At 38.8% G+C, this 26,100-nt stretch overlaps 1 protein-coding gene across 1 annotated transcript; it reads left to right on the forward strand.

Moving 5' to 3' along the window:
• On the forward strand, nucleotides 1–18,609 carry LOC106847087 (nephrocan-like). Its single transcript, XM_014866216.3, has 3 exons — nucleotides 1–189; nucleotides 7,995–8,896; nucleotides 16,571–18,609. The coding sequence occupies exons 1-3, from the start codon at nucleotides 1–3 to the stop codon at nucleotides 17,016–17,018; spliced, it is 1,539 nt and encodes a 512-aa protein (XP_014721702.1). The 3' UTR covers nucleotides 17,019–18,609.
• The last annotated feature ends 7,491 nt before the right edge of the window (nucleotides 18,610–26,100 follow it).

Below are 26,100 nucleotides of genomic sequence, written 5' to 3' on the forward strand. Positions count from 1 at the left end.
ATGCATCTGCTGTATGCTGTCCTTGTTTTGCTCTCTCTTAGCCATGGTTTCGACCCTAACTGCCCTGGAAGATGTAGCTGTGATGCTGTGCAGTCTGTGCAATGCTACAGGCTAACAGAGGTACCACCAGGTCTTCCTTCCACCACCAAGAGCCTCTACATCAGCCACAGCAAAATTCAACACCTCCAGGTAACTACTCATTCTACACTCAGGTTGCTGCCATTTTATTTTGTGACAGGGCGAGTGTGGGGTTATTAAACTCGATTTAAATAATCAAAACTTAAAAGTGATGGTTATCAAGTTAGGGTAGTTTACAATAGCCACCTGCAAGATGGGTATATGCCTCTGGATATTTCCTTTTAGGGAAGCAGTCAAAAAAATCAGAATCTGTAATTAATGATATTTTATTTCAGTTTTTATTTAGAATTTTTTTTAAATTATGTTGTTGCGAAGCAAAAGTAAAGAAATGGCTCTTTCCTAACAAAAAGAGTTTGAGAGCATATGGCCACTTTATGTCCCCAGGATTAAGAATAAGTCCTTTCAGGGGAAAAACAGAGTTTTATTTATGCCATAGAAGGCACAAGATACTTACAGCGTTATAAGACTATCAAGATGAACCCAGCATATGAGAATTATTCATAAAACTCTACATACCAGGCATCAGTGTCTTTGTGGAAACGTACACAGAAGAAATATAAATTTTGGTTTTGCCACATTCTGCAGTTCTCATTCTTTGTATTTTTAATTACGGCTTTTATTTTCGTGCTTACCTATTCAGAGGGCACAGAAAAGACTGCTGTAGGTTTGTCTGACTTTCATAACATGAAGGAACTTTTGTTTTTGGCCTTTGGTATTTTGAAAGGTTTCAAGAGACCAGGATTGGCATCCTAGTTTTCTCACTAACTAGAGATGTGACCATCTTAGGCAAGCAGTTAAAGGACATCTGCGCCTCACTTTTGACCTGTATGAGATGGCTGGATTAGATTGGTGATCCCAGGCTCCTCCTTCTAGATGGAAAATTCTGTAGTTCTCTGATTTTCTCTTTACTGGTCACTGCTTCTCCCTCATGGATACAGATCCTAAGATAAGAAAATACCTCTCTGTGCTCTAGGTGCAAAAAGGCCGCAGGTGAACGTGCTTTCCTTTCAAATAAAGACACCCCCCCCACCACCACACACACACACCCCTCTTCCATTTGGTTAAGAAATTTTAATACAGGTGCAGAAACACAGAGAGTTTAAGATACGTGGCATGGTATTTATTTGGAGGCTCAATAAGCACAATAGCCTAGTCGTCATTTGTTTACTTTCCTCTTCTAAGCCAGTCGTGCCTAATGCCAGAGAGCAAGTGTGACCCTGTCAGTCTCAGCAATCAAGCAAGACACCTGGTTAAAGGGCAAAATGCTTAAATATTTGTTCTGAGGACTTGGGATGCCGAGCGCTGGAGTATCAACTAAGCCTGATGATGACCCTGCGCTGCTGCTTTGCAGACAATAAGATGAAATGCTACCTCGATATGTGTAAATATAGATATATGTATATCACAATTAAAAATGTTTCTATTACACGTTCATATAATTCAACTGTGTTTGGGACTGTGAATGCTGTGATGCTGTGTTTGAGGCTGTGGATAAAAGGTGAAAAATTCACAGTTCCTGCCCTTAAGAAAAGAGGGACTTTATCCATTTACCTATAAAAATTCCTACTTCTTTGAGGTTGATGCCATTGGACTGTAACACTTGCTATTTGCTCTGTCTGTCTCATACTGGGCCCCTGGGCCCTTCCCTCCTAGCTCCTAGTATTCCTCTTTATCCTAAGTCCTGCATTTTCTTGGGTGCCTTCAGTGTCCAATATCCTAGTCTCACACTCCCTTGAACTCATAAAAAAGGTATCTATTTACATTTCCACTTCAACACAGCCATCTACTCTCTTGGTTATATCATAATCCTCATTATACCTGAAACTTCTCCATTCAAAAATCTTGAATTCCTACATCTACTCTCTGGTCATCATATCCTTTCCTTTTAGCTGCTATACTCTGAACTTATCTCTCCACTTCAAAGAGGCTTGTAACCCTAGATCTATTCATGTCCTCCCAGAAAATCAGTTTGTCTCCTATCTATCTCCTTTCCTACCTCTTCCCTTTTTTGCATCCCACAATTAATTATCTCAACACCTATTCAGCAAAGCCTCACTCTTAAATTAGGGTGATAATTTCCCTTTGTTTCTCCTATACCTAGACAGCTAGGTCCTGCTGGAGAAGGTCACACAACCTATCCACATATGTGTGTGTATACGTGTGGTTTGGAACCATTACAAATTTATAGAACCAGCACAAATTCAAGGTCTTCGACCTCATCTGGGTCTTCAGTATCACCCATCTATCCTTTCAGTTCTTCGTCAGATGCCTCCCACATTCCCTCTGCATCTGCCAAAACTTCAGTACGGTTTTGGATTACCTTCTCTTACCTGCCCTCCTTCTCACCAAGTGGCTGGGCTCGCATTTTATTGATAAATCTTGAGAAAACTGAGGCCATTAGTTCTTGATCTCCCTCAATTCCTGTTCACTGTGTCCTAACTTGTCTCCATTTAATTGTGCAAACTCTTTCCTCTAGACAGAGAAGATGGGATGTCCCTCCTTTCAAGGCAACTTCCCTCCCATGCTCTTGATTCCCTCTTTCTTTACCTCCCCAGAGCTTGCTCCATCACTCTCCCCACTCTCATATCTTCAGCTGCTCTTTCTTTACTAGTGCCCTGTTCTAGCCTATAAACATGTTCCTTTCATTACACTAAAATAAAATTCTTTTAATTCTGTGTCTCCTCTTGCTACTATCTCCTTTTATTTGCAAATCTCTGTGAAAGAGTAGTCTGCACTTACTGTCTCCACTTCTTCACCTCCTCATGGTATATTCTTTACTTGAGTGCTGTCTGGTTTCTACTTACTCTACACAATTAAAACTGTTCTCTCTCAGACATTGGCTCACTCCTATTTTCTTGAAATTCTCACTCTCTTGCCTTCCATGACACCTCACTTTTATGTGCTCATTAATCCTCTGTGATATTTCTTTTCTGCCATTTTTGTAGGTTTCTTTTTGTGCACTGCCCCTTATTTTTTGGCTTCTCCAGGAAGTCTCAATCCTCAGCCATTCCTTTTCATACTATACACACTCTCCTTAGGTGACTTCACTTTATCTAAGCCCTGATGGCTCCCATAACTGAGTTTCTAATTCATACCTTTCCCGCATGTATCTGACTAATCCAGCTGCCCACTGGACCTCTTCACCTATATATATAAAAAGGATCTCCAAATAACATGCCCCAAATGGAATTCAATCTTTCTCCCTAAACCTGTGGTTTTTGTGACTGGTTTATTTCACTTAAAATAATCTCCTCAAAGTTCATCTGTATTGTAGCACGGTCAAAAATTCCTTCCTTTTAAAGGCTAAATAATATTCCATTGTATGTATATACATTTTGTTTATCCTTTCATCAGCTGATGGACATTTGGGTTGTTTCTTCTTTTTGGCTATATGAACAATGCTGTTAAGAACATTCATGTACAAGTTTTTGTATGGACATACATTTTCATTTCTCTAGAAGTAGAATTTCTGGGCCATATGGGAACTCTATGTTTAACATTTTGAGGAACTGCCAGATTGTTTTCCAAAGTGGCTACATCATTTTGCATTCCCACAGCAATGTATGACAGTTCCAATTTCTCCATATCCTTGCTAACATTTCCTCTTTTTTTATTTTTGAGGAAGATTAGCCCTGAGCTAACTACTGCCAATCCTCCTCTTTTTGCTGAGGAAGCCTGGCCCTGAGCTAACATCTGTGCCCATCTTCCCCTACTTTATATGTGGGACGCCTACCACAGCATGGCTTTTGCCAAGTGGTGCCATGTCCGCACCCGGGATCCGAACTGGCGAACCCTGGGCCTCCAAGAAGTGGAACGTGTGAATTTAACTGCTGCGCCACTGGGCTGGCCCCTAATATTTCTTATTTATTTATTTATTTTTGGATCACAGCCATCCTAGTGAGTGTTATGTGGTATCTTATTATGGTTTGATTTGCATATCACTGATGGCTGATGACGTTGAGCAACTTTTCATATGCTTATTGGCCATTTGGTTATCATCGTTGGAGAAATGTCTATGCAAATCCTTTGCCCATTTTTTAATTGAGTCATTTGGTTTTTTATTAATGAGTTGTAAGAGTTCTTTATATATTCTAAATACAAGTCTTCTATCAGATATATTATTTGAAAAATTTTCTGCCATTCTGTGGGTTGTCTTTTCATTTTATTGATGATGTCCTTTGAAGCACAAAAAATGTTAATTTTCACTAAGTCCATTTTATCTATTTTTTCTTCTTTACCAAATCTAAGGTCAGAACAATTTATGCCAATATTTCCTATTTTCTTCTAAGAGCTTTATAGTTTCAGCTCTTACATTTAGAGGGCAAATAGGAATGTCACTATGGGGGCTGGCCCAGTGGCGCAGTGGTTAAGTTCGCACGTTCTGCTTCTCAGCGGCCTGGGGTTCACTGGTTCAGATCCCAGGTGCAGACATGGCACCACTTGGCACACCATGCTGTGGTAGGCATCTCATGTATAAAGTAGAGGAAGATGGGCATGGATATTAGCTCAGGGCCAGTCTTCCTCAGCAAAAAAAAGGAGGACTGACAGCAGTTAGCTCAGGGCTAATCTTCCTCAAAAAAAAAAAAGGAGTGTCATTATGGTGGCAGGCAATTAAAATGACTGTACTTTACCTCTTTTGTGGAAGAGAAGAAGCTATCTCAAACTCCTCCTGGGTAAGAAAAATTACAAGCACCAAGTTTATCATTGAGTGGGGGGGGTTTGGGGTTATTTTTATACTCTCTCCCTACTTTCTAGAATTTTAGAACTGTTTTCAGAGAACACGTGTTACTTTGACGATCAGAAAAAAATTCCCACATTGTTTTATAAACTCCTTGCTAGCTTAGTTCACACAAGTCTGAGACAGTCAAGTGAGGGTGTGTCAGTTTTGTGTGTACATTGCACCTATAAGGAGCCCAAGAAAGGTGTGAGGCCCTCTCATGCTTGGAGTGGGGCCTGCTTGGAAGTGAAACCAGAAACAAAGCATTTCATGGGGAAGCCGGCAGGAGTTGCCCCTGTGTTCTCCTTCACTTTACTTGCTTATTTTTTTTAAAGTTTTCATATTTTATTACAACTGTTATCTACACGTTTATTAGGCTCACTAAACTGTAAAACTGTGGTGGCAGGGATTATACTAGCCAAGCTTCCTGTGCCTGATTGTTAATACTGTGTCATACTTGTCTTGCTTAAGCAACGTTGAAAACACTGCCAGCCCCAAGGTCAGCTCTCGGGCAAAAGCATCTCTTTCCACATCTCTCGAGCACAGCCCTGCTTAGGCCCTGGACATGGAAAAACAGATCTGGCAAAATTTTTTTCCTGTTGCCAGCTCTGCAAATTCAACTGAAAAGTTGAAAAATCAGCGAGTGTCTTCCTCACTGCTTGTGGCAGCAGAATTCTATATTCCTTAGCTAGATGCATGCTATAGCAGTTAAGGTTAAAAATATACTTGTTGGGGTGATAAACCTGGGGTGGAAGCTTACCTTTTCCACTTGTTAGCAAGATATCCTTGGACAGATTATTTCACCTTCTTGAGGCTCAGTTTCCCTCTCAGAAAAGCGAATAATCATGCTCACACACAGGGCTTTGTAAAGATTAAACATAGTAAATACTTAGACAATAGTAGCCATTTTAATTAATAATAATCCAAGGTAATCAGCAATGACTCTGACAAAAAGAAAAGGAAAACGTTCTCTATTCTTCATAAAACAACTATCCACTGGGTTCAGTTAAGAATATGAACTATATTTACTATTCAGACCAGTCCGTGTACCTTACAAATAGAAATGAAGATAAATGGAAACTCCGATACCACACTTTCTTTGTCCCATCCTCAAATAAATTGCCCATTGAGATCCACGTCATCTCTGAGACTTGCTGCATAGCTAGCAATCTTTTAGGGCTTGTGGTCACTCAGGTAGAAGTGGAAGTACAAGTAACACCTAATTCTTCTCTGGAGAGATCAACAGTCCAAGAGGTAAAGATCTACATCTAGAGTCATTTTTGACTTTATGTGAAAGAAAAGCATAGAAAAGGTCACTTCAGAATGGAGAGTAGATTAAAGAACACTGAGTCTTGGGCAGGTCATTTAATTTTTCTGGCCTAAAATTCTTCATCCCTTAAATGAGGGGATTGTACTAGATACTACCTAAAATCTCTGCTTTTCTGAAACTTTATGATTTATGTCCAGATCTTGAGTCTTTTTTGAAATACATTAATTCTAGACCAAATGTAATAGAAATGCATTAGAGAATGGTGAACAAAGGAAGAAAGGGAGTCCAATAGACCATGCTGAAGTTCTCAGCCCTTTCATTTACTAGCTTCAAGTTTCCTCGTCCATAAGCCAGTGTTGATAATAGCAAAATTGCAGGGTTATTAGGAGAGTGAATGACAACATATAAAAAAGCACCTGGCACTTGTAGATACACAACAAGTGTAAGAAAAAAAATTGCTATTATTATTGGGATTAGGTCTAATCAATACAACTGATTAATCATTAAGAAAATATCAAATGTTAGCAGCACTATATAACCCAAGGCAACTGCCAAAACTATTATGATTAAAAATATCTGTTTATGGAAATTTTAACATGAGATCCTTCTACTAGAATATCATATTAGAAGATGCTTTAACATGTACTTTACCGTAGTTCCCATCACATGTCCTCTCAGAATATAAGTACCTATAATAAATATGTGATGCCAAATTAACCCACTTTGAAGGTGTCAATCATACATTCATATTATAAAAGGGCTCAATTGCACAATTAAATCAAATATTTAAAAACTGTAGGTAGGAAGACATAAAAAATCGTGCATTGCAAATTCCAGCTTAATTCTAAAGCAGGTTGAAAATTTTATGAAGATTTATCAAGCTGAAGAAAACCTGAAACAATTCCTCCTTCTGCTTAATCATGATCTTACTCCAAGAACCAATACCAAGGATTACATTATCCTGGAGAAGAGGTGGATGTCAAGCCAGAAGGTTGGGGAACATGTGGAAAGATAAGAGTGCTTGAACTCGCAAACCATGGAGAAAGTAGATCAGATTTGGTAATTCCTAAAATCTAGGAGAGAAGCAGTAGTAGGACTGGGATGTATGTATGAATGACCTTCTTGCTCAACAGAGACAGAGACACATGAATCCTATTTGTGTCTTCACCGATCTTGTTCATCGGTGAAGTGCAAATTGTGGGGTAGGGAGCAGAGAGGTTGGTTTTCCAAAAGATAATATAGTTGAAAACATTTATAGTTGATGAGACATTTATAGTTGATAATATAGTTGAAAACCTAGGCCCATCCTAGTGACAGCAGTATCTAGGACATTTAAAATTTTTGCTTTTAATACTTTAAAAACATTTTTTAAATGTAACTTATAATTTTAAAAAGTCTAAACGATGCAAAATGTATATAGATAGTGAAAATCCCTTGTAATCTTAACAGTTAGCAGCTGTTAATAGCTCGGTAAAAGATTTTCAGTTGTTTCAACTTTTGGCTATTATAAGATGAGGCAACAAAGAACATCTTATTGCATAAATCATTATGCAAATTGTAAGTATTTCTGGCTAGAAGTAAACTTGCTGGGTCAGAGAATATGCAGCAAAAGTTGACCAATATTATATATCTACCGATAGTGTGTGAAAGTGCTTAAAATGCTTTTGATGTCTTACACTGTTAGCAATCATAAGTAAAATGAGTCAGGACCTGAGTTTCCACCCGTTTCCAAGAGATAATTTTAAATAGATCCTGAAGGGAGATCTGAAGTATCGTTAATATTGAATGATAATGCATACGGTATTTTTTTCACAACAATCTTAATTTACTGCTTTTCTGCCCCCTCCCCGCCCCTGCTTTCCTTTTTAGCTCTCTGACTTCACTGGAATGTTGGCTCTAGAAGATTTTATTCTGCTGGCCAGTGGAACAGAGTCAGTAGAAAATGACACTTTCAAAACTCTGAGTAACTTGAAGACCTTAGAACTCTGGAAAAATAAGTTAAGACTAGTCCCCACTGCTCTCCCAGCCAGTCTTGAAGTGCTAAAACTAAGTGATAATTCAATATCTGTCCTTCATGGATCTGATTTTGAAGGACTGGAGAAATTAAAAATCCTTGAACTTAAAAACAACCTGATTTCCTCCCTCTCTCCCAGCATGCTCTCCTCCCTTGTCAGTTTGCAAAGTTTGATGTTGGATGGCAACAATATCGAGTCTGTAGCTGGACCACTGGCACTTCCCCATCTGAAACATATGAGCTTGGAGAATAATAAACTACATCTGATACCAGCTAGCTTCTTCACTTGTCTTCAGTCTTTGCAATTTCTCAGTCTCAGTGGTAACTTTCTGACTAAAATTCCTATGAATCTGCCCAAATCCTTGCTCTCTTTAAAAATGGAGAGAAACCAGCTCAAAGTGGTGAGGTTTCGAGATATGAAACACTTGGAGAATCTTTCCCATCTTTACCTGTCAGAAAATTCACTCTCTTCCATTGATGGGGCACAGCTTCTTGCCAATTTAACGACTCTTGAGTTGTCCCAAAACCGGCTTCAAATTTTGCCCCTCAGACTACCAGCAAGGCTTCAAAAACTTGATATTAGCAATAATCTGATTCAGAGAGTTACAGCGCAAGATTTCCAGGACCTTCGAGAGTTGAAACACTTGTTTCTGGACAACAACATCGTCAGCTTGTTCGAAGCTGGAGCCCTGCAGAGGTGTTCTCAGCTCTCCAACCTGGCCCTGGAGCAGAACCTGCTGCTGTCTATCCCTCTAAAGTAAGTGAGCGCTATCATTTATGGTAACTACTATGAAAGTTGTCTGAAGATTGGGGCAATTAGCACATTATACAGGCAAGGAAAGTAGTCAGAGCAAACACAAATGTTCTGATCAAGGTTACCCAAGGGTTCAGGGGTAGAAGTTTTAAAGGGGCATTTGGAATCTCCTGCCCTCAAACTGAATCCTGCACTAACTTAATTTATCTTGTCTGTGGGACAAGACACCAACAGGTGAGATCTGTATCTGATAATATGCAATGCAGCTTTGGGGAAGTATGCTAACAAACATCATATGGGGATATTACTTGTAAAAGTGTGTTTCAGTTTCTAGGTGTACAGCCTGGATTCAGCAAAAGGCAGACTACAGGAGCTTAGCTACCAGCAAAGCAAGGACATGAGGGAAAAATGAGGGGGCAAATGCAGTAAGATATTTATATTTTAAAAAGCATTGAAATAGTAGTCATAAAAAATTCAAAACTTTATAATTTGTCGTACTTATTTTGAATTACATATTTGAGAACCTCATAGTCTTCTCAGTGCTGTGATCTTTAAAGGACTTAGCCTGACTCTGCTTGTTTCTCTGTGTGTCTGTCTGTGAATGTGTGAGTCCATTTGTGTCAGTCTTCCCTTCTATTTTTGGTTGTCTCTTCAGCTTATCTCTCTCTCTCTCTCTCTCTCTCACACACACACACACACACACACACACACACACCCCTTCATACTCTGACACTTAATTTCTCTTTCCAGAGGAGGGAGGAGGGCAAAAGGGGTGATTACGCACATGGGTGTGGAGATGGATGACAATTAGTCTTTGGGTGGTGAACATGATGTAATCTACACAGAAATCAAAAGATAATGATACACCTGAAATCAATACACCTAAAATTTATATAAGGTTATAAACCAACATTACTGCAATAAAAAATAAACTAAAAAAATAATTTCTCTTCCCATTATCCCTCCGTCTATACCCAACCTACTGTACCTCTTCTCCCTAACTAGTCATAATCTGTAACTAATATACATATTTACATTAATTGTTGCATTTATTTAAACTTTATTTCATGTTCTACATTTTAAAGTAGATTAAAAAAACACTAGAATAAAGCACTACTATTCTCTTTAAACTGTTTATTATATGTGCCTACCAGTGAATTCTTTTTCCCTTAAGAACTTTATAGAAAAAGAAAAAAGCCTTCTTGCCCTATGTATTATCATTATCAAATTTCCAATAATTAATATACTAACTTTGGCCTCTGTAGAATCGTATGGCACTCTATTTACTTATTTTCATTGTTAGTTACAACAATTTTTTTTGCCATTGAGAAAGGGAAAAATTATCTTTGATATATACAGATGTTCACTTTTTTTCTAGTTGGAAAAGGATTTTTTTACTTCACCGCTGTACCCGATGCAAAATATCAAAAAGTGATTTTTTCAACTGAAATCAGTATTTTAAAATATATATTGAGGGTGATTTGAAAGTAATTTCTTTTAATGCAGAAAAATGTACATACAATTAATTTAATTCAACAAATATGTTTGAGCATTTACCATATGCCAGATACTTTAACAGTCTATATATCAGTGTAATAAGAGATAAAACTTCCTGTTCTGAACAGCTTAGATTCTAGCAGGAAAGAGTGACAATAAACAATGAATAAGTCCATAATATTTAGATAGTGTTAGGTGTTAACAACAACAAAAAAGGGCAGGATTACCTGGTTCAGGACCATGGCGGGAGGAGCTGGTTGCAATTTTAAATAGGGTAAGCATGGTAACCGTCCTGAAAATGTAAGCTTTGAGCAAAAACTGGAAGGAGGCGAGGATTTTGCCGTGAAGCTATTTGGGGCTCAAAGTGGTCAAGACAGAACAGCCAGTACAAAGGCCCTAAGGCAAGAACAGGCCTGAGGTGTTTCAAGGCTCAACGACTGGTTGTTACTTAAATAACTTCTCTACTCTGTTGCAAGCCTTATTTTCTGTTACTGCATGCACCTACTGCAAGAAAAAGAAAGCCATGTATAAAATAAAAACTCATAAAACAGGTTTGGGAGTGCCTATATCACGTAAGTATTCTCAGTAGGGTAGGACGGCCATGGGCAGAATTGTGAACTAAGGGGCCTTTTCTCTTCAGGTGACTTTTAGAAAGGATTTGGTTAAGTAATCCCGTTCAGTTTAATGAGTGAAAAATAGCTTAATTATTTACTCCTGCCAGGGTATCTGTGTTTTTAATAAGTGACTACAGAAAGCACAATGCTTTTACCCAATTGAATGTATAAAGGAATTGTAAGCCTGAGCTAGCTGACTTGACAATGGAATTATCTGGAGAACTCTAAAAAAGCATACTCATACCCAGACCTCACTTCAAACCGATTAAATCAGACACCCCAGGGTTGGGGACCAGGCCTCGGTATTTTTAAAAACCTCCGCACATGAATTTAATGCGTAGCCAGGGTTGAGAATTAGTGGGCAAGGAACATGGACAAGAGTGGGCTTTTTCTATGAGGCTTAAATTAAGCAGCACAACTGTCTGCTCTGTCAAGAATTTGGCCAGCTATGAGAGAAAGTTCTTGTAGAGAGTGATTTTCAAATTCTCCATCACCCTCTGCCCCCACTCTCTGGCTTTTCTTTGAATTGGAAAGTGGAATGACCCAGAAAAGTCACTCTGTGGTTTTCCTCCCATAAAGAATTAAAACGCAATAATATCTATTTCTTATATTTGAATTTTAAGACTTATTTATGAGCTTTAAACAGTAAACCCTTTCTTTCCTTCTTTTTTATTAACAAGCTTCTTATTCATACATAAAATTATACTTTAATATTCAGTTTTCTATAAATAAACTGTAAACAGAGGCAACCTACTCCTACCACAAACTATTTCCACAAATCCCTTCTTTTGCCCATCATTCTCCATTTGACATTTCATCAAGAAAATAATGGTATATGGTTTTAGGTAATACATATATTCAAATATCTACCATATTTGTCTCAATTTGCTAATTGAGGTAGAAAATAGTACCTAAGGTTTATTAAGTGCTTACTAAGACCAGCAGATGAACTTAGAATCATTTGTTATTTTTTACAACAATCCTGTGAAGGTCGATACGTTGTTTTACCTGTTATTTTACAGATTAGGACATTACTGTTAAGAGGTATCAAGAAACTTGCTCTAAGTCACATCGTCAATAAGTGGTGGAGTGAGGACTGAACACAGTAGTCTAACTCCAGAGCCAGGGAATTTTAGCCACCGCGGGATCCTGCCTCTGAGCTTTACTGTCAACAAGACACTCTATTACTTAGGACTTAGAATGTCCAAGACCTGGGCCTCACGTTTTGCTGCTTCACAGTTCACCAATCTGCAGCTCAGTGAACAAATATGTTACATCTTCTCTTCTTTTCCGCTCCTTGGATAATTCAAATCCAGAATAGCTTTCTACAACCTAATGCGGTCAGTAAACATTTTATCGCACTTATACTCAAGTGCCATCTACTGGCAAAATGGGGTATGCCCGTTTTAGTCTAAAAAGCAACAACCACCCAAAGAATATACAGCATTTCTAGAAACATGTTTGTCTTAAAATCAGGGCCACTTTTTGATGTACAGCAGACTTATAAAGACAAATTATATCAAAGTAATAAATGACTGCCCCAAAGTCACAAAACTAGGATAATAAGTGATTTCTCCTACAACGCCATTTTGGTTATAATGTGCATAGAAACAAGAAAGAAAAAAAAGGTACTCCTAAAAACAGGCACAATTTTTGGCTATACAGCCCAGAACTGAATAATTCAACTAGTTTAAAAGAAAACTTGGCTTGCTCATTTTCATTAGCTAACATTTATTATGTGACTTCTGTGTACTGAGCACTTTTATCTGTAAGGTGGAAAATCAGAAGCTTTAAGAAGCTAAATAACTTACCTAAAACCACAGACTGGTAAGTAACATGGCCAGAGTTAGAACTAAAGTCTTAATAAGTAGGGACTTTTGAGTGCGCAGTTTATCATATCTTTCCCCAGCTGCGCTCCATTGTTCTGTCAGTAGGAACGGAGGCTGGCTTACTGCTCCGTAGTCTATTAATACTCCATCTTTCCTTAGGGGGAAAAAAGGGACTATTTATAAGAGATTTTCTGTGTAACTTTTAGAGATGTACCTTATAGAAGCTGGTGTGTGCACAAAATTACATTGTCTTGGGGATTAACTTCAAATTGAATTTAATTCTCAAACTGTTAAAATGTATGAAGTGATTTTCCCTGATAAATTAATTTACTTTGCTAGGGAAATTTTGTTCCAAGTAAGGAGAAGTCACTTTAAATAAATAAGACTTTAAAATACCCAAAACCACAAATACTTACATATGTATATCTACTGTATAGTTTAGGATATGAATGCAAATATAAAATACATAAACATAAATATATATAAATATCAATATAAAAGAAAAAACCAAGGGCAAAATTTAGGCTAAGTACCAATAACCTAAAAGGTTAACTTTTTGGAATGAAATTCGTATAAGAATAATACTATAAGAAGCGAAAAGTAATATTGCCATAAAATATGGTTAAATTCATTTGCTTTTGTCTCTTCAACATAGCAATCATATGATTGGGACCACCACAATAAATTTCACTCAATACTAAAAGGCGTGAACATACGTCTAATGTGTTCACACTGTATGAAAATAGCATTTGGATGGTAGTTCAAGGGCCTTTTGAAGGGACCGTTTTTCCTATAAAACTTTCCAACTTCTTGTACTTCAAGAAAAGAATAGCACTTAATATAAAGTTGTATAACAGAAAGATTTTCAGGCTCACAATTGTGATTCTTTCTTGTTTTTTATCAATGGGCATTAGCATGATATTTTTCACATTGTATCAACAGTTTTAAGAAAACTTCCCCCCCATCCCCCATTATAAAGCAATATTTGTTCAAGGTTGAAAACTTAGTGTGCTGAAAAGTAAAAAAGTCACCCATAATTGCTCAACCAGAGCCTATGCCTAGATATAATTTGTTTTTACATATTTGGGATCGTTCAATTTTGTATATTATTTTTTCTACTTAACGTTATAGAGTATTTTTTTCTTTCCCTTTTTTTCTTTCTCTCTGTGTTTTCCAAGTATCGCTCTGGACCCATGGATCTTAATTAATTCAGTGTGTTATGATCATCTACAGTTGCTAGTCTATTTTGATACTCAAATTGTCCCAAATTTTTCTAGTGGGAGCCCTCCAAGCTGGTTCCTATGTTCATGAGACATGACTCCATTATCTCTCTTTTTTTCAATTGTGGTAAAATACACATAACATAAAATTTTCCATTGTAACCATTTTTAAGTGTACTGTTCAGTAGTAGTAAGTATCTTCACATTGTTTTGCAACTGATCTCTAGAACTTTCTCATCTTGCAAATCTGAAACTCTACACCCATTAAACGACAACTTCCCATTTGCCCCTCCCTCCAGCCCCTGGCAACCACCATTCTACTTTCTGACTTTCTATTTTTATGAATTTGACTACTCAAGATGTGTCATATAAGTGGAATCATACAGGAGTTGTCTTCTTGTGACAGACTTTTTTCACTTAGCGTAATGTCCTCAAGGTTTATTCATTTTGTAGCATTTGTCAGAACTTCCTTCCTTTTTAAGACTGAATAATAATATTCCAATGATGTATATATTGCATTTTGCTTATCCATTGATCTGTCAATGGACACTCAGGTTGCTCCCATGTTTTAGCTACTGCGAGTTCAATATGGATGCATAACATGGATGCAAAAATACCTCTTCAAGACCCTGCTTTCAGTTCTTTTGGTACATACCCAGACGTGGAATTGCTGGATTATATGGTAATTCTATCTTTAATATTTTGGAGAACCACCATACTATTTTCCATAGTGACTGCGCTATTTTACATTCTCACCAATAGTACACAAAGGTTCCAGTTTCTCCACATCCTTGCCAATACTTGTTACTTTCTGGTTTTTGATAGTGCCATCCTGATGGGTGTTCTACTCATCTTTGAACATTTTATTGCATTCTGGTTCAGAAGTGCCAGCTCACTGCACCCCAGACATGGAATCAGCCATTTCTCCAAGAAGCCTTTGTTCTTTTAAGTGGAAAATGGAATCCTGAAACTAAGATCTGTGTGCTTGGTGTGCTTATGTTATTGGGGGGTGGGGGGGAATTGCTATTAGGGCGTAATATTGCTTCTAGGTCTTTTCAGCATACAGATCTAGAAAATATATTTTTTTAAATTATGAATTCACACTGACATTTCAAATTCATATTTAACATTAGAGAGAGTTTTTTCTTCTTTTATTTTATATTTGTATCTTTTTCTCTTACAATGAAAATCTTGATTCCTAATAACATTCTCACCTGTTAAGTCAGAAATGACATCTCTGTATGGTTTTATTTTTCATTTCTCTATTCTGAGTATGGTTGTTTATGTGGACTTCAAGTCATGCTTTTTGCCATTTTTCAGTTTTATTTTAAAACCTTTTCTTCTCAACTTTTAAGGGCCCTTTATGTTTAAGGGCCCTTATGTTAGCTCTTTGTCTGGGATGTGAGGTGCAGACGTTTACCCCAGTTTTTGTCATTTGTCTTTTGACTTTGCACATGTCTTTTTCCATACATGACTTTTTAAATTATTTTTAATGTAGTATCTGAACCAGTGAAACCCTGGGCCACCTAAGTGGAGCATGTGAGCTTAACCACTCGGCCATGGGGCCAGCCCTGCTCCTGGATTTTTAAGTCATAATTAGAAAAGCTTTCTCACAGAATTAGTATTTTAAAATTTATTTGAGTGGCTGGCCCTGTGGCCAAGTGGTTAAGTTTGTGCACTCTGCTTTGGTGACCCAGGGTTTTGCCAAGTTCGGATCCTGGGTGTGGACATGGCACCACTCATCAGGCCATGCTGAGGCGGCATCCCACATTGCACAACCAGAGGCACTCACAACTAGAATATACAACTATGTACTGGGGGGCTTTGGAGAAGAAGAAGAAAAAAAATTATTTGAAAACATGATTTTTATAATCACATAATAGTTTATTACCCCCTAATTTCCGTATTAGTGGACATTAGTCTTTTATCATTTTTTGCCATTATAAATATGATCAAATATGTGACAAACATATTTGTAAATAAATCTCTATTCACTTCTCCTATTATTTCCTAGGTCAAAAGGCATGACATTATTTAAATACAACACATGGTGCCAAATTAAAGTGATACCAACTTACACTCCCACTATCTAGTTTGATACATACAAATATTGTGTCCTTTTTTGTTTGCTTTTTATATTCATGAAGAATAACACTTTCTTCATATTTTTACTTCTATAAATTATTGATTCATAGCCTTTGCCAACTAAAGAATTGGCAACTTAGTGTTTTTCTTATCAATTTGTTTATGTGACCCTGTTTGACAAGAAAAAAAATAGAGTTTTATGACCAGGAACCAGAAAAAATCAAAGGATTAGAAAACTAGACTTATGAGGAAGGGTTAAGACCTATAGGTAAGACTGAGATTTGTGCTTAAAATTACTTTTTAAAAGTAAAGCTACTTTCTAGATTCAGAAGTGACAGAACTATACAGAAAAGGTGGGTGTCGTTCAGTCCATGGCAATTGTGGAATGATGGTCACGACCTCCTCTCCTATCCTGTTTCCGTGCTTTTGCAGGCTCCCAGAGACCTTAGCCAGGCTGGACCTAAAAGGCAATGCCATCCAGGGCATTGCTGAGAGGGAGCTCAAGGATCTAAAGCAGCTTCAGGTTCTAAACCTCAGGAACAACAAGATCTCTGCCTTAGACCTCAAAGCCCTGGAGGGGCTGCCTCGTCTCAGGCACCTGTATCTGGATGGAAATCCATGGAATTGCACGTGCAGCCTCCTAAAAGCGAGGGAGGTCCTGAAGGCCAAGGGCACAGATGTGAGGGGAGGACAATGTGCAGCACCAGCTGAACGACAAGGGGAGAGCTGGATGTCTTCCAAGAAGATCATGCGGCAATGTGAGCATCACTTACATCTGACCGAGAAAAACAAAGAAACCAAGAAGAAATCAAAACCTGAAGAGCACTCCAGTAGCAGAATCAACATGGAGGATGATGATTATGATTACGAAATAGATTAAGTATGAGCTTTGTTTACAGTTTAGAAATAGGTTTTTTTTTTTAATAGACTTCATTTTTAGAGCAGTTTTAGGTTCACAGCAAAATTGAGAGGAAGGTACAGGGATTTCCCATGTATCCCCCACCCCTAGTCATGCATAACCTCCGCCATTATCAACCTCCTCCACCAGGGTGGTACATTTGTTACTATCAATGAATCTACATTGACACATCATAATCACCTAAAGTCCATAGTTTGTCTTAGGGTTCACTCTTGGTGTTGTACATTCTAGGGGTTTTGACGATGTATAATGACTTATATCCACCATTGTAGAATCATACAAAGTGCCCTAAAAATCCTCCGTGCTTCAAAAAAGATTTTTAATGTTCAATCTCTTAAGCAGAAATATACTATGTATTTAGATATGAAAGACTCTTTTTGGTAAGTTTTTCTTTTTTTTTTTTAAAGAATGAAATGAGGGTTAAGATAAGTTGAAGTAGGGGGAGGAAAGTAGAAAGGAACAATGATAAGAAGATGTAAGATTCCTTCTATTTTAAAAGTGAAATTTTTGTGTTTTATACTGAAATCTGGGCAAATAATAATGCCAAATAAAATCGCCATCTGGCTAACTTTCTGTAAATAGAGTATTTCATTTTATCAAATAAAAAGTGATGATGGGGCCGGCCCCATGGCCAAGTGGTTAAGTTTGCGCCCTCTGCTTTGGCTGCCCAGGGTTTCGCCAGTTCGCGGATCCTGGGTGCAGACATGGCAACACTCATCAAGGCATGCTGAGGTGGCAGCCCACATAGCACAGCCAGAGGGACCTACAACTAGAATATACAACTATGTACTGGGGGGCTTTGGGGAGAAGAAGAAGAAGAAGAAGAAGAAGAAGAAAGGAAGACTGGCAACAGATGTTAGCTCAGGTGCCAATCTTTGGGAACAAAAGAAAAACTTTAACTTAAAAAAAAGCAGTGATGAGTTTTGTATGTGAAGCTGGTGCTATGGGCCTACACTACCAGCTTTTGGCTGCAAGCAAAAAAACCGACTGACTGATATAATGAAGAAAGACTTTATTGGAAAGATTAGGAATAGCTCACAGAATCAAAGGAAAAGCTGAGGAACCTTGAAAGGACAGGGATCAGAACTGCTCCAGGGCCCTGGGCAGAAGGACATAATGGAGGGACCCTCAGCTTCTTCAGGGTTCTCTCTGCCAAATGAAGCACACCCACCATTATCAGTGTCAGCTTCCCTCTTAGGATTCATATCCTCCAAAGGGAAGGCCGATTGGCCTCATGTGGGTCATACATTCACTCTTGGCTAAGAGACAGTAGGTATTGTTTGACAGTCTTACCAAGACCAAATGGAAGCCAGCAATGAAAACGTAAACCAGCACCTTAAATACTAGAGACATCCCTACATGGCCTTCTGAGAAGAGTTGTGCTTTGAGTTGTATTCAGTTTTCCCCGAGTTGGCCCACAGTCCCCGCACTGCCTTCCTTTTTTTTAACAGCATGCTTTTGAGAGGTGCCTGTCTGGAGATGAGAGAGTGACTGTGGAATAATTTTTTTCTCTGGATCAATCTACTTCTGAATACTTGCAAATAAATCTGAAACCCCATCCAAATTAGTCCTGTTCTAATTTGTAAGATTTATCTGTTGCAGTATTTTACAACATTTTCCATCAAAATACTGCCAATGGCAGAGAAAGTAAACAGTAGAGATGGAGTACAAAGATGCCCACCAGAAGCTAGACCTTTCTCCCGAGTGTCACGTTTTCAAGTCAGGCCTACTTAGACCTGTCAAGAGTCAGGACTGAGCCACTGCCTGGTCTGGCTGCTCCCTTGGTAATACAAACCCTGGTGAAGCCTTTAAATTGCCCCCTGTAGGCGCTTGATTCTTCTTAGATGAGAGACTAGTCTCCCACTCATCCTTAGGGAGAGAGGTGGGAATTTCATCCTGGTTTGGAACCCCAGAAGGAATAACTGAAATGGATGGTCCAAAAGAAGGCACTGGTGCTCCTTTCTGGAACACACACACATGGTCACAAATGAATATACTATTTTTATCAGAGCTAATATTTTTGTTCAGGAGCATTCTTAGTTTCTACACAGAGTTGCTCAGAATTTATAAACTTTAAAGAGTTTTTCCTCACAGACTTTATAAATTTCTGTTATGCAATATATGTAACAGCAAGAAACTCTGTAGATTTGTCTTCTTTTGACACATAGGCTTTCTGTTAAAGCCTTTGCAAAGGGGCTCACAAGTCTTCTCAAAATCTCTGTGTGGTTGCGCCTCTGAATGTCTTCCCCTAGATCTAGTGGTTTTAGACGGGAAAGATGTCTCCAAGGCTGAGGATCAGAAAACTCACCTTCATCTGAAGGGGTCCTTTTTCTCTACAGCTGTTCTCTAGGTCCCCTCATCAAATAATGCTCTGGTGTTGTAACCAAAAATTATGGTCTCCTCATTATAAAACAGCCGTGTGTGTGTGTGTGTGTGTGTGTGTGTGTGTGTGTGTGTGTGTGGTGGGAAGGTTGGAGAGGGGTCTGTTGACATTTAACTCTTTCATGCCTTATATATATATATATATATAGGTTATGTAGATTTCCCCAGCCCCGAAACTGAATAATAATAATTTTTCTACAGCTCTTCTTTGCCAGGGGTCATGGCTTAGTTGTGTCACTCATCATTTAATTAGATATTTTCCTCTTAGCTAAATTTGCTTAAACAAATATGCACACAAAAGAACAACTATTATCTTTTCAAGTCAACTAGAAACTCAATGTTTTTCCATCATATAATTGTGTAGTGAATGTTAAAATTGAATTCCTGCCAGCTTATCAATTGGAAATCTCGGGGAATGGTAAGAATGCCTCAAAGCGCAGTTTTGCTAGAATAAACTTTGTGGAACTGGTGTGATCCCAGTAATAATGAATTATCTTAACAGTTTGATTCAGGAACATAACTAGCACTATCTCTGAGCCCTAGGATTGCCTTTCTTCTAGATGGTATCTGTTTTTGACAGGGAAGAGCTGGTATGATGGATTTCCCAATCTTTTTCTCTCTAAGGCAAGATATTGTTCTAATATTCTCTATGGTCTTTCACAAAATACTGTTTTTAGGAATTCAATATAGAGGATTTGATTTCATAGCCATTATTCAACTTTCACAACAGTCACTGACAATTGCCTATCGACTATTCTTGTCCCAATCTATCTTGGTTTCAGAAAAATACTTAGGATATAGTCATTCCTTCCTGTTGAGTCTCTCCCTGCAAGACAAACTCCTGCCCCTCCCCCACCCAGGGACCATTATTCAGACTTACAGAACTCATTTTCACTTTAAGATTTATCAACTACTTTTTTAAAAAATCATAAATGCCAATGAAAATAATAGTGTTTAAATAGATCATGAATGTCCATGTATTATATGAAAAGTAGCTCATGATAATTATTCACTTAGAAATGTAATGAAATTCCTAAATGAGATCCCTGTGTGGAAGGCTATGTGTACATTATTTTATTTTTTTTGAGGAAGATTAGCCCTGTGCTAACATCTGCCACCAATTCTCCTCTTTTTGCTGAGGAAGATTGGCCCTGAGCTAACATTTTCCTCTGTTTTGTATGTGGGATGCCTGCCACAGCATGGCTTGATGAGCAGTGCGTTAGTCTGCACCCGGGATCTGGGCCTGGGAACCCCAGGCCACCGAAGCGGAGCGCATGAACTTAACCGCCATGCCACTGGGCCAGCCCTAGGCTATGTGTATTTTTAATTATAATTGATCCTAACAGATTATTTTACAAAGATTACTGCCTCCAAATGTTGTATGAACTCATCAGCAATATTTGTAGATACGTGTTTCTAAATAATCGTCAGCATTTACCCTCAGACTTTACATTTTGCCAGTCTGATGGGTGATAAAACAGGATCACATGGTTTCGATTTTCGCTTCCTGACTCCTAGTGAGGCTGGGCACATTTTGTATATATTTGTTAGCCTTTGCGTTTCCTCTTTTGTTTATGACTTATTCATATACATTGCTCATTTTTAAAAATTCAGTTCCTTGTCTTTTCTAAAAGTTGATTTGCAGGATTTCTCTGTATAATAGGGATGTTACATCTGTCAGCCATATTACTAATATAGCTTTTCTATTACAGTGTAATATTTTCTCACAGACCATCATTTTTCTTTTGGCTTGGTTTATGATATCTTTTGCCCTATAGAAAATTTTAACCTTTAGATAGTCCAATCAGTCAATCTTTTATATATATAGTACACACTGTGCACATAAATGTATATATATACACTAAGAAATATTTTAGTGTGTATATATATGTGTGTGTGTGTTTATATAATATATGTATATGTGTACATATATAGTGCGTGTATATATAGGATATATATCTCTATGGATAGATATATATCTTAGTGACCTGTGTTTCAGTATTCTATGTTACTTAGAAGTTATCTATGTAACTGATATCACTTAATTAATTAACCTGATTTAATATTATTTCCAACTGTTAAAGTTAACTAAGGATCTTGGGAATTCTATTTAAAATGACACCCTATAGCTCATAATTAATGTTAATATAAAAGGTTCATCAGAATTCATATAATTCTAAATTGTTGAACATATAATTTTATGCTCTTCCTCATTTTAAATACTATGTGGGCGTGAACTCATGTGATAAGCCAGTAAAGAAGTTCAGAAAGTTCAGATGAACTCTCTTTATGAGAAGACAAATCCAGGGGATGAACTCAACAGATTTTTCTAAAAACCCAAACTGTCAAACAAGTATGATTCACCCTAGGATTTCAGATTCTTGTATAAAAATGCTTATGGCCAAGCAGTTTCTGTGAGGAAGCAATGTTTTTTCCCTTAAAAAGCTGGTACATAGTTGAGTTTCTTTACTTTCTGGGAATTCTAGGAATATTGGACTTATATAAGTACTTTTTAGCCTCTATAAACCAGTCAGAATAAAGCTCCTTTTACTGGAGAGATTTTGTAATCTAAGTCAGGTGTTGGCCAACTTTTTATGTAAAGGACCAGATAGCATGTATTTAAGACTTTGTGGCCTCTGTCGCAACTACTCAACGCTGCCGTAGATGATTCATAAATGAATGGAAGTGGCTACGTTCCAACAAAACTTTAAAAAAACTGGTAGTAGAGGGCCGGCCCGGTGGCGCAGCGGTTAAGTTCGCACGTTCCGCTTCTCAGCGGCCATGGGTTCCCCGGTTCAGATCCCGGGTGTGGACATGGCACCGCTTGGCATGCCACGCTGTGGTAGGTGTCCCACATATAACATAGAGGAAGACGGGTGTGATGTCAGCTCAGGGCCAGCCTTCCCAGCAAAAAGAGGAGGACTGGCAGTAGTTAGCTCAGGGCTAATCTTCCTCAAAAAAACAAAACAAAACGAAACAACAAAACAAAACAAAAAACTGGTAGTAGATTTCTGGTTTACGATCCGGCGCTTGGCAGTTGTCAATCCATTGTAACAACAAGTAAAAAGCTAAACACACTGAAAAATCAACAATTCTTCTCAGATCTGACAGAGAAGTGAGGTCACAGGGCAAATTGCTGCTCCCAAATTGGAGAGACAGACAAGCAAATACAGAGAATTACAACTTACCAGAGCAGAAACCCCTGAGCAGGAACCTCCACGGAGACCAGTGCTGTGGTAAGGAAACCTGAACTGTAAGTGATGAATTGCTGGAGGCTCAGAGTGGACAAGTCGGAGAATTAAAAACCCTCGGGGGTCCAGACAAAGCCTCCACCCCCCACCCCCCCAACCGTGAGTTTTACCTCCAGGAACTCAATCAGGTTCTCAAATGAATATTGGAGAAAAATCCCCTCATGCTTCTGGGCAATGGGAAGGGTAAAGAAACAATTTTGAAATATGCCAGAGCATTCTGTTCTTAACAAGGTCTGCCCTCAAGAGAAACTATTTTACCAGAATCTAAACGATTGGGGCTTTATCAGAACCTAACCAACCTATGGGAAGGAAAATACCCAACTCCAGTCCACTCTACCCATCCTGACCCACGTAAGAACGGGTGGGTTAGGGAATTGAAAAGTACTTGTGAAGCTCACAGCCCAGAGGCGAGAGGCTCACTGAAAGACTGAGACCTAATCACAGGACTAGAGAACACTTCCCAGCAATGAACAAGTGGAATTTGAAATTAAAAATGCAACGCCATTTACATTAGCACGAGCAAAAATGAAACACTTAGGAATAAATCTAACAAAATATGTACAAAATCTATATGAGAAAAACTCCAATACACTGATGAAAGAAATCAAAGAGGAACTAAAGAAATGGAGAGCTATTCCATATTCATTCCAGCAGGACGAGGCCTCAGGGGACAGCAAAGCGGATGGGGCAAGACTAGGGGCTGGAGGATCTGCCTGCCCATTGCTGGTCCCATGATCAAGCGGCTCCTAGGAGGCAGCTGTGTGTGGCAGAAGGGGGATGGCTGGGCCTAGGGACAAGACGGATTTGATAGTGATATTCTGAAGGTGTTTGAGGTTCCATTGGGAGCCTACCTCTGGAAAGACGGCATCTTTTTTGGGGCAGGGTCCTGCTCTGGACACAATAGGCATGGTCCTCAGACCTCACATGGACTGGACTAGGGCCATGGATCCCTTCTTGGAAGCGGGCTGCCAGTGGATATTTGGTGTCTGTAACTCCTTCAGGCTTCAGGGTTCCCTCCCGGGCGGTGGACTTAGGAGATTTGGCTTTGGCTGCAGTGAGACAGCAGCCAGGGCTTCCATAACTGGTAGGGAGGGGTAGCTGGAGGGGTGAGTCCTGCCACACTGGCCAATTCTATGGCTTGTAACTGGTCTAGGAGTCTCCTGCTGGGGAGTGTCAACACTGTATGAGTGTCCCATAGCCCAGCTGTAAGCAGGATGCACAAGAGGGTTCTCCTTTTTGGCTTCTGATTTCTCAAACTGCTCCAACAGAGTGGGAAGGTAGGACGCCTTGATTCCAATCTTACTGATGAAAGTCTGAATCATGTCTTCAGGAAGCTAGGTACGTAGGATAGGCAGGAAGGGCAGCTTCCTTACACCTGAAGGGTGGACAGCAGGTAGCTTGGTGACAGTGCTCTGCCTTGGTGTGGGAACAGCCTTGACAACAAGAGATGGGGGCTTCAACCTGGGCCTGGTCTCCTGGGTCTCAGGCTTTAGTCTCTCTGATGCAGCCCCTCAGCAGCCACACTCTCAGTAGACAGACATGGTGGAGTCTTGATCCAGGGCCTTTGCACTGGGGAGAACACCTTGTCTTTCAGATGGGGAGACGTAGGCAGTAGCTTGACCTCCAGCTTGGTGGGCTCTATCTGTGGAGCTCCCCGGCCAGCTGACCCAAGACTGAAAGAAGAAATCAGTGACACAGGAAGAGTCAATATTGTCAAGATGTTCATTCTTAACAACTTAATCTATAGATTCAATGCAATTTTAATCAAAATCCCATTAAGTTATTTTGTGGATATCAACAAACTAATTCTAAGGTTTATATGGAGAGGCAAAAGACCCAGAATAACCACCTAAATACTGAAGGAGAAGAACACAATTGGAGGACGGATACTACCCAACTTTGAGACTTACTATTAAGCTATAGTAATCAAGACAGTGCAGTGTTCATGAAAGAATAGAGAAATAGGTCAATGGACAGAATATAGAGCCCAGAAATAGGTCCACATGAATATAGTCAACTGATCTTCGACAGAGGAGCAGAAGCAATATGATGGAGAAAAGATAGTCTTTTAAACAAACGGTGCTGGAACAACGGGACATTTGAATCTAGAAACAGACCTTACACCCTTCACAAAAATTAACTCAAAATAGATCACAGATCTAAATGTGAAACATAAAACTATAAAACTCCTAGAAGATAACGTAGTAGGAAACATAGTTGACCTTGGATATGGCAATGACTTTTTAGATACCACATCAATGCATGATCCCTGAAAGAAATAATTGGTAAGCTGGACTTCATAATACCGAAAAGTTGTGCTCTGCAAAAGATGTTGTCAAGAGAATGAGAAGACAATCCATGGACTGGGAGAAAATATTTGCAGAAGACTCCTCTGCTAAAGGACTGTTATCCAAAATATACAAAGAACTCTTAAAACTCAACCATAAGAAAATAAACAACCCAATTTTATTTTATTTTATTTATTTATTTTTTGGTAAGGAAGATTGGCCCTGAGCAAACATTTGTTACCAATCTTCCTCTTTTTTCTTTTTCTTTCTCTCCCCAAAGCCCCAGTACATAGTTGTATATCTTAGTTATAGGTCATTCTAGTTCTTCTATGTGGGATGCAAACACAGCATGGCTTGACAAATGGTGCTAGGTCTGTGCCCAGGAGCCAACGTAGTGAACCCAAGGCCATCAAGGCAGAGCACGCGAACTTAACCACTCGGCCACAGGGCCAGCCCCAACAACCCAATTTTAAAATGGGCCAAAGACCTTAACAGATACCTAACCAAATAAGACATACAGATGACAAATAAGCATATGAAAACATGCTCCACATTATGTGGCATCAGGGAAATGCAAACTAAAACAATGAGATATCACTATACACCTATTAGAATGGCCAAAATCCAGAACACTGACAACACCAAATGCTGACAAGAATGTGGATCAAGAGGAACTCTGAATCATGACGGTGGGAACGTAACAGACACTTCGGAAGATGTTTTGGTAGGTTCTTACAAAGTGAAACATACTCTTACCTCATGATCCGGTAATCGTACTCCTTGGCAATTATCCAAAGGAGATGAAAACCTATGCCCACACAAAAACCTGCACACAGATGTTTACAAAAGCTTTATTCACAATTGCCAAAACTTGGAAGCAACTAAAATGACTTTCATAGGTAAATGGATAAATAAATCATGGTACATCCAGACAATGGAAGATTATTTAGCACTAAAAAGAAATGAGCTATCAAGCCATGAAAAACATGGAGGAACCTTAAATGCATATTACTAAGTGAAAGAAAAGGCTGGATACTATATGATTCCAACTATATGACATTCTGGAAAAGGCCACACCATGGAGACAGTAAAAAGATCAGTGGTTGCCAAGGGTTTGGCAGG

This window comes from Equus asinus, chromosome 24 (assembly GCF_041296235.1).
Source record: "Equus asinus isolate D_3611 breed Donkey chromosome 24, EquAss-T2T_v2, whole genome shotgun sequence".
In the NCBI taxonomy this organism is placed as follows: domain Eukaryota; kingdom Metazoa; phylum Chordata; class Mammalia; order Perissodactyla; family Equidae; genus Equus; species Equus asinus.

Coding starts and splice junctions, on each gene's coding strand:
- LOC106847087 (XM_014866216.3), top strand. CDS start 1: ATGCATCTGCTGTATGCTGTCCTTGTTTTGCTCTCTCTTAGCCATGGT. Junction 190..7,994: donor GCAAAATTCAACACCTCCAG/GTAACTACTCAT, acceptor TTTCCTTTTTAG/CTCTCTGACTTCACTGGAAT. Junction 8,897..16,570: donor CTGCTGTCTATCCCTCTAAA/GTAAGTGAGCGC, acceptor GTGCTTTTGCAG/GCTCCCAGAGACCTTAGCCA.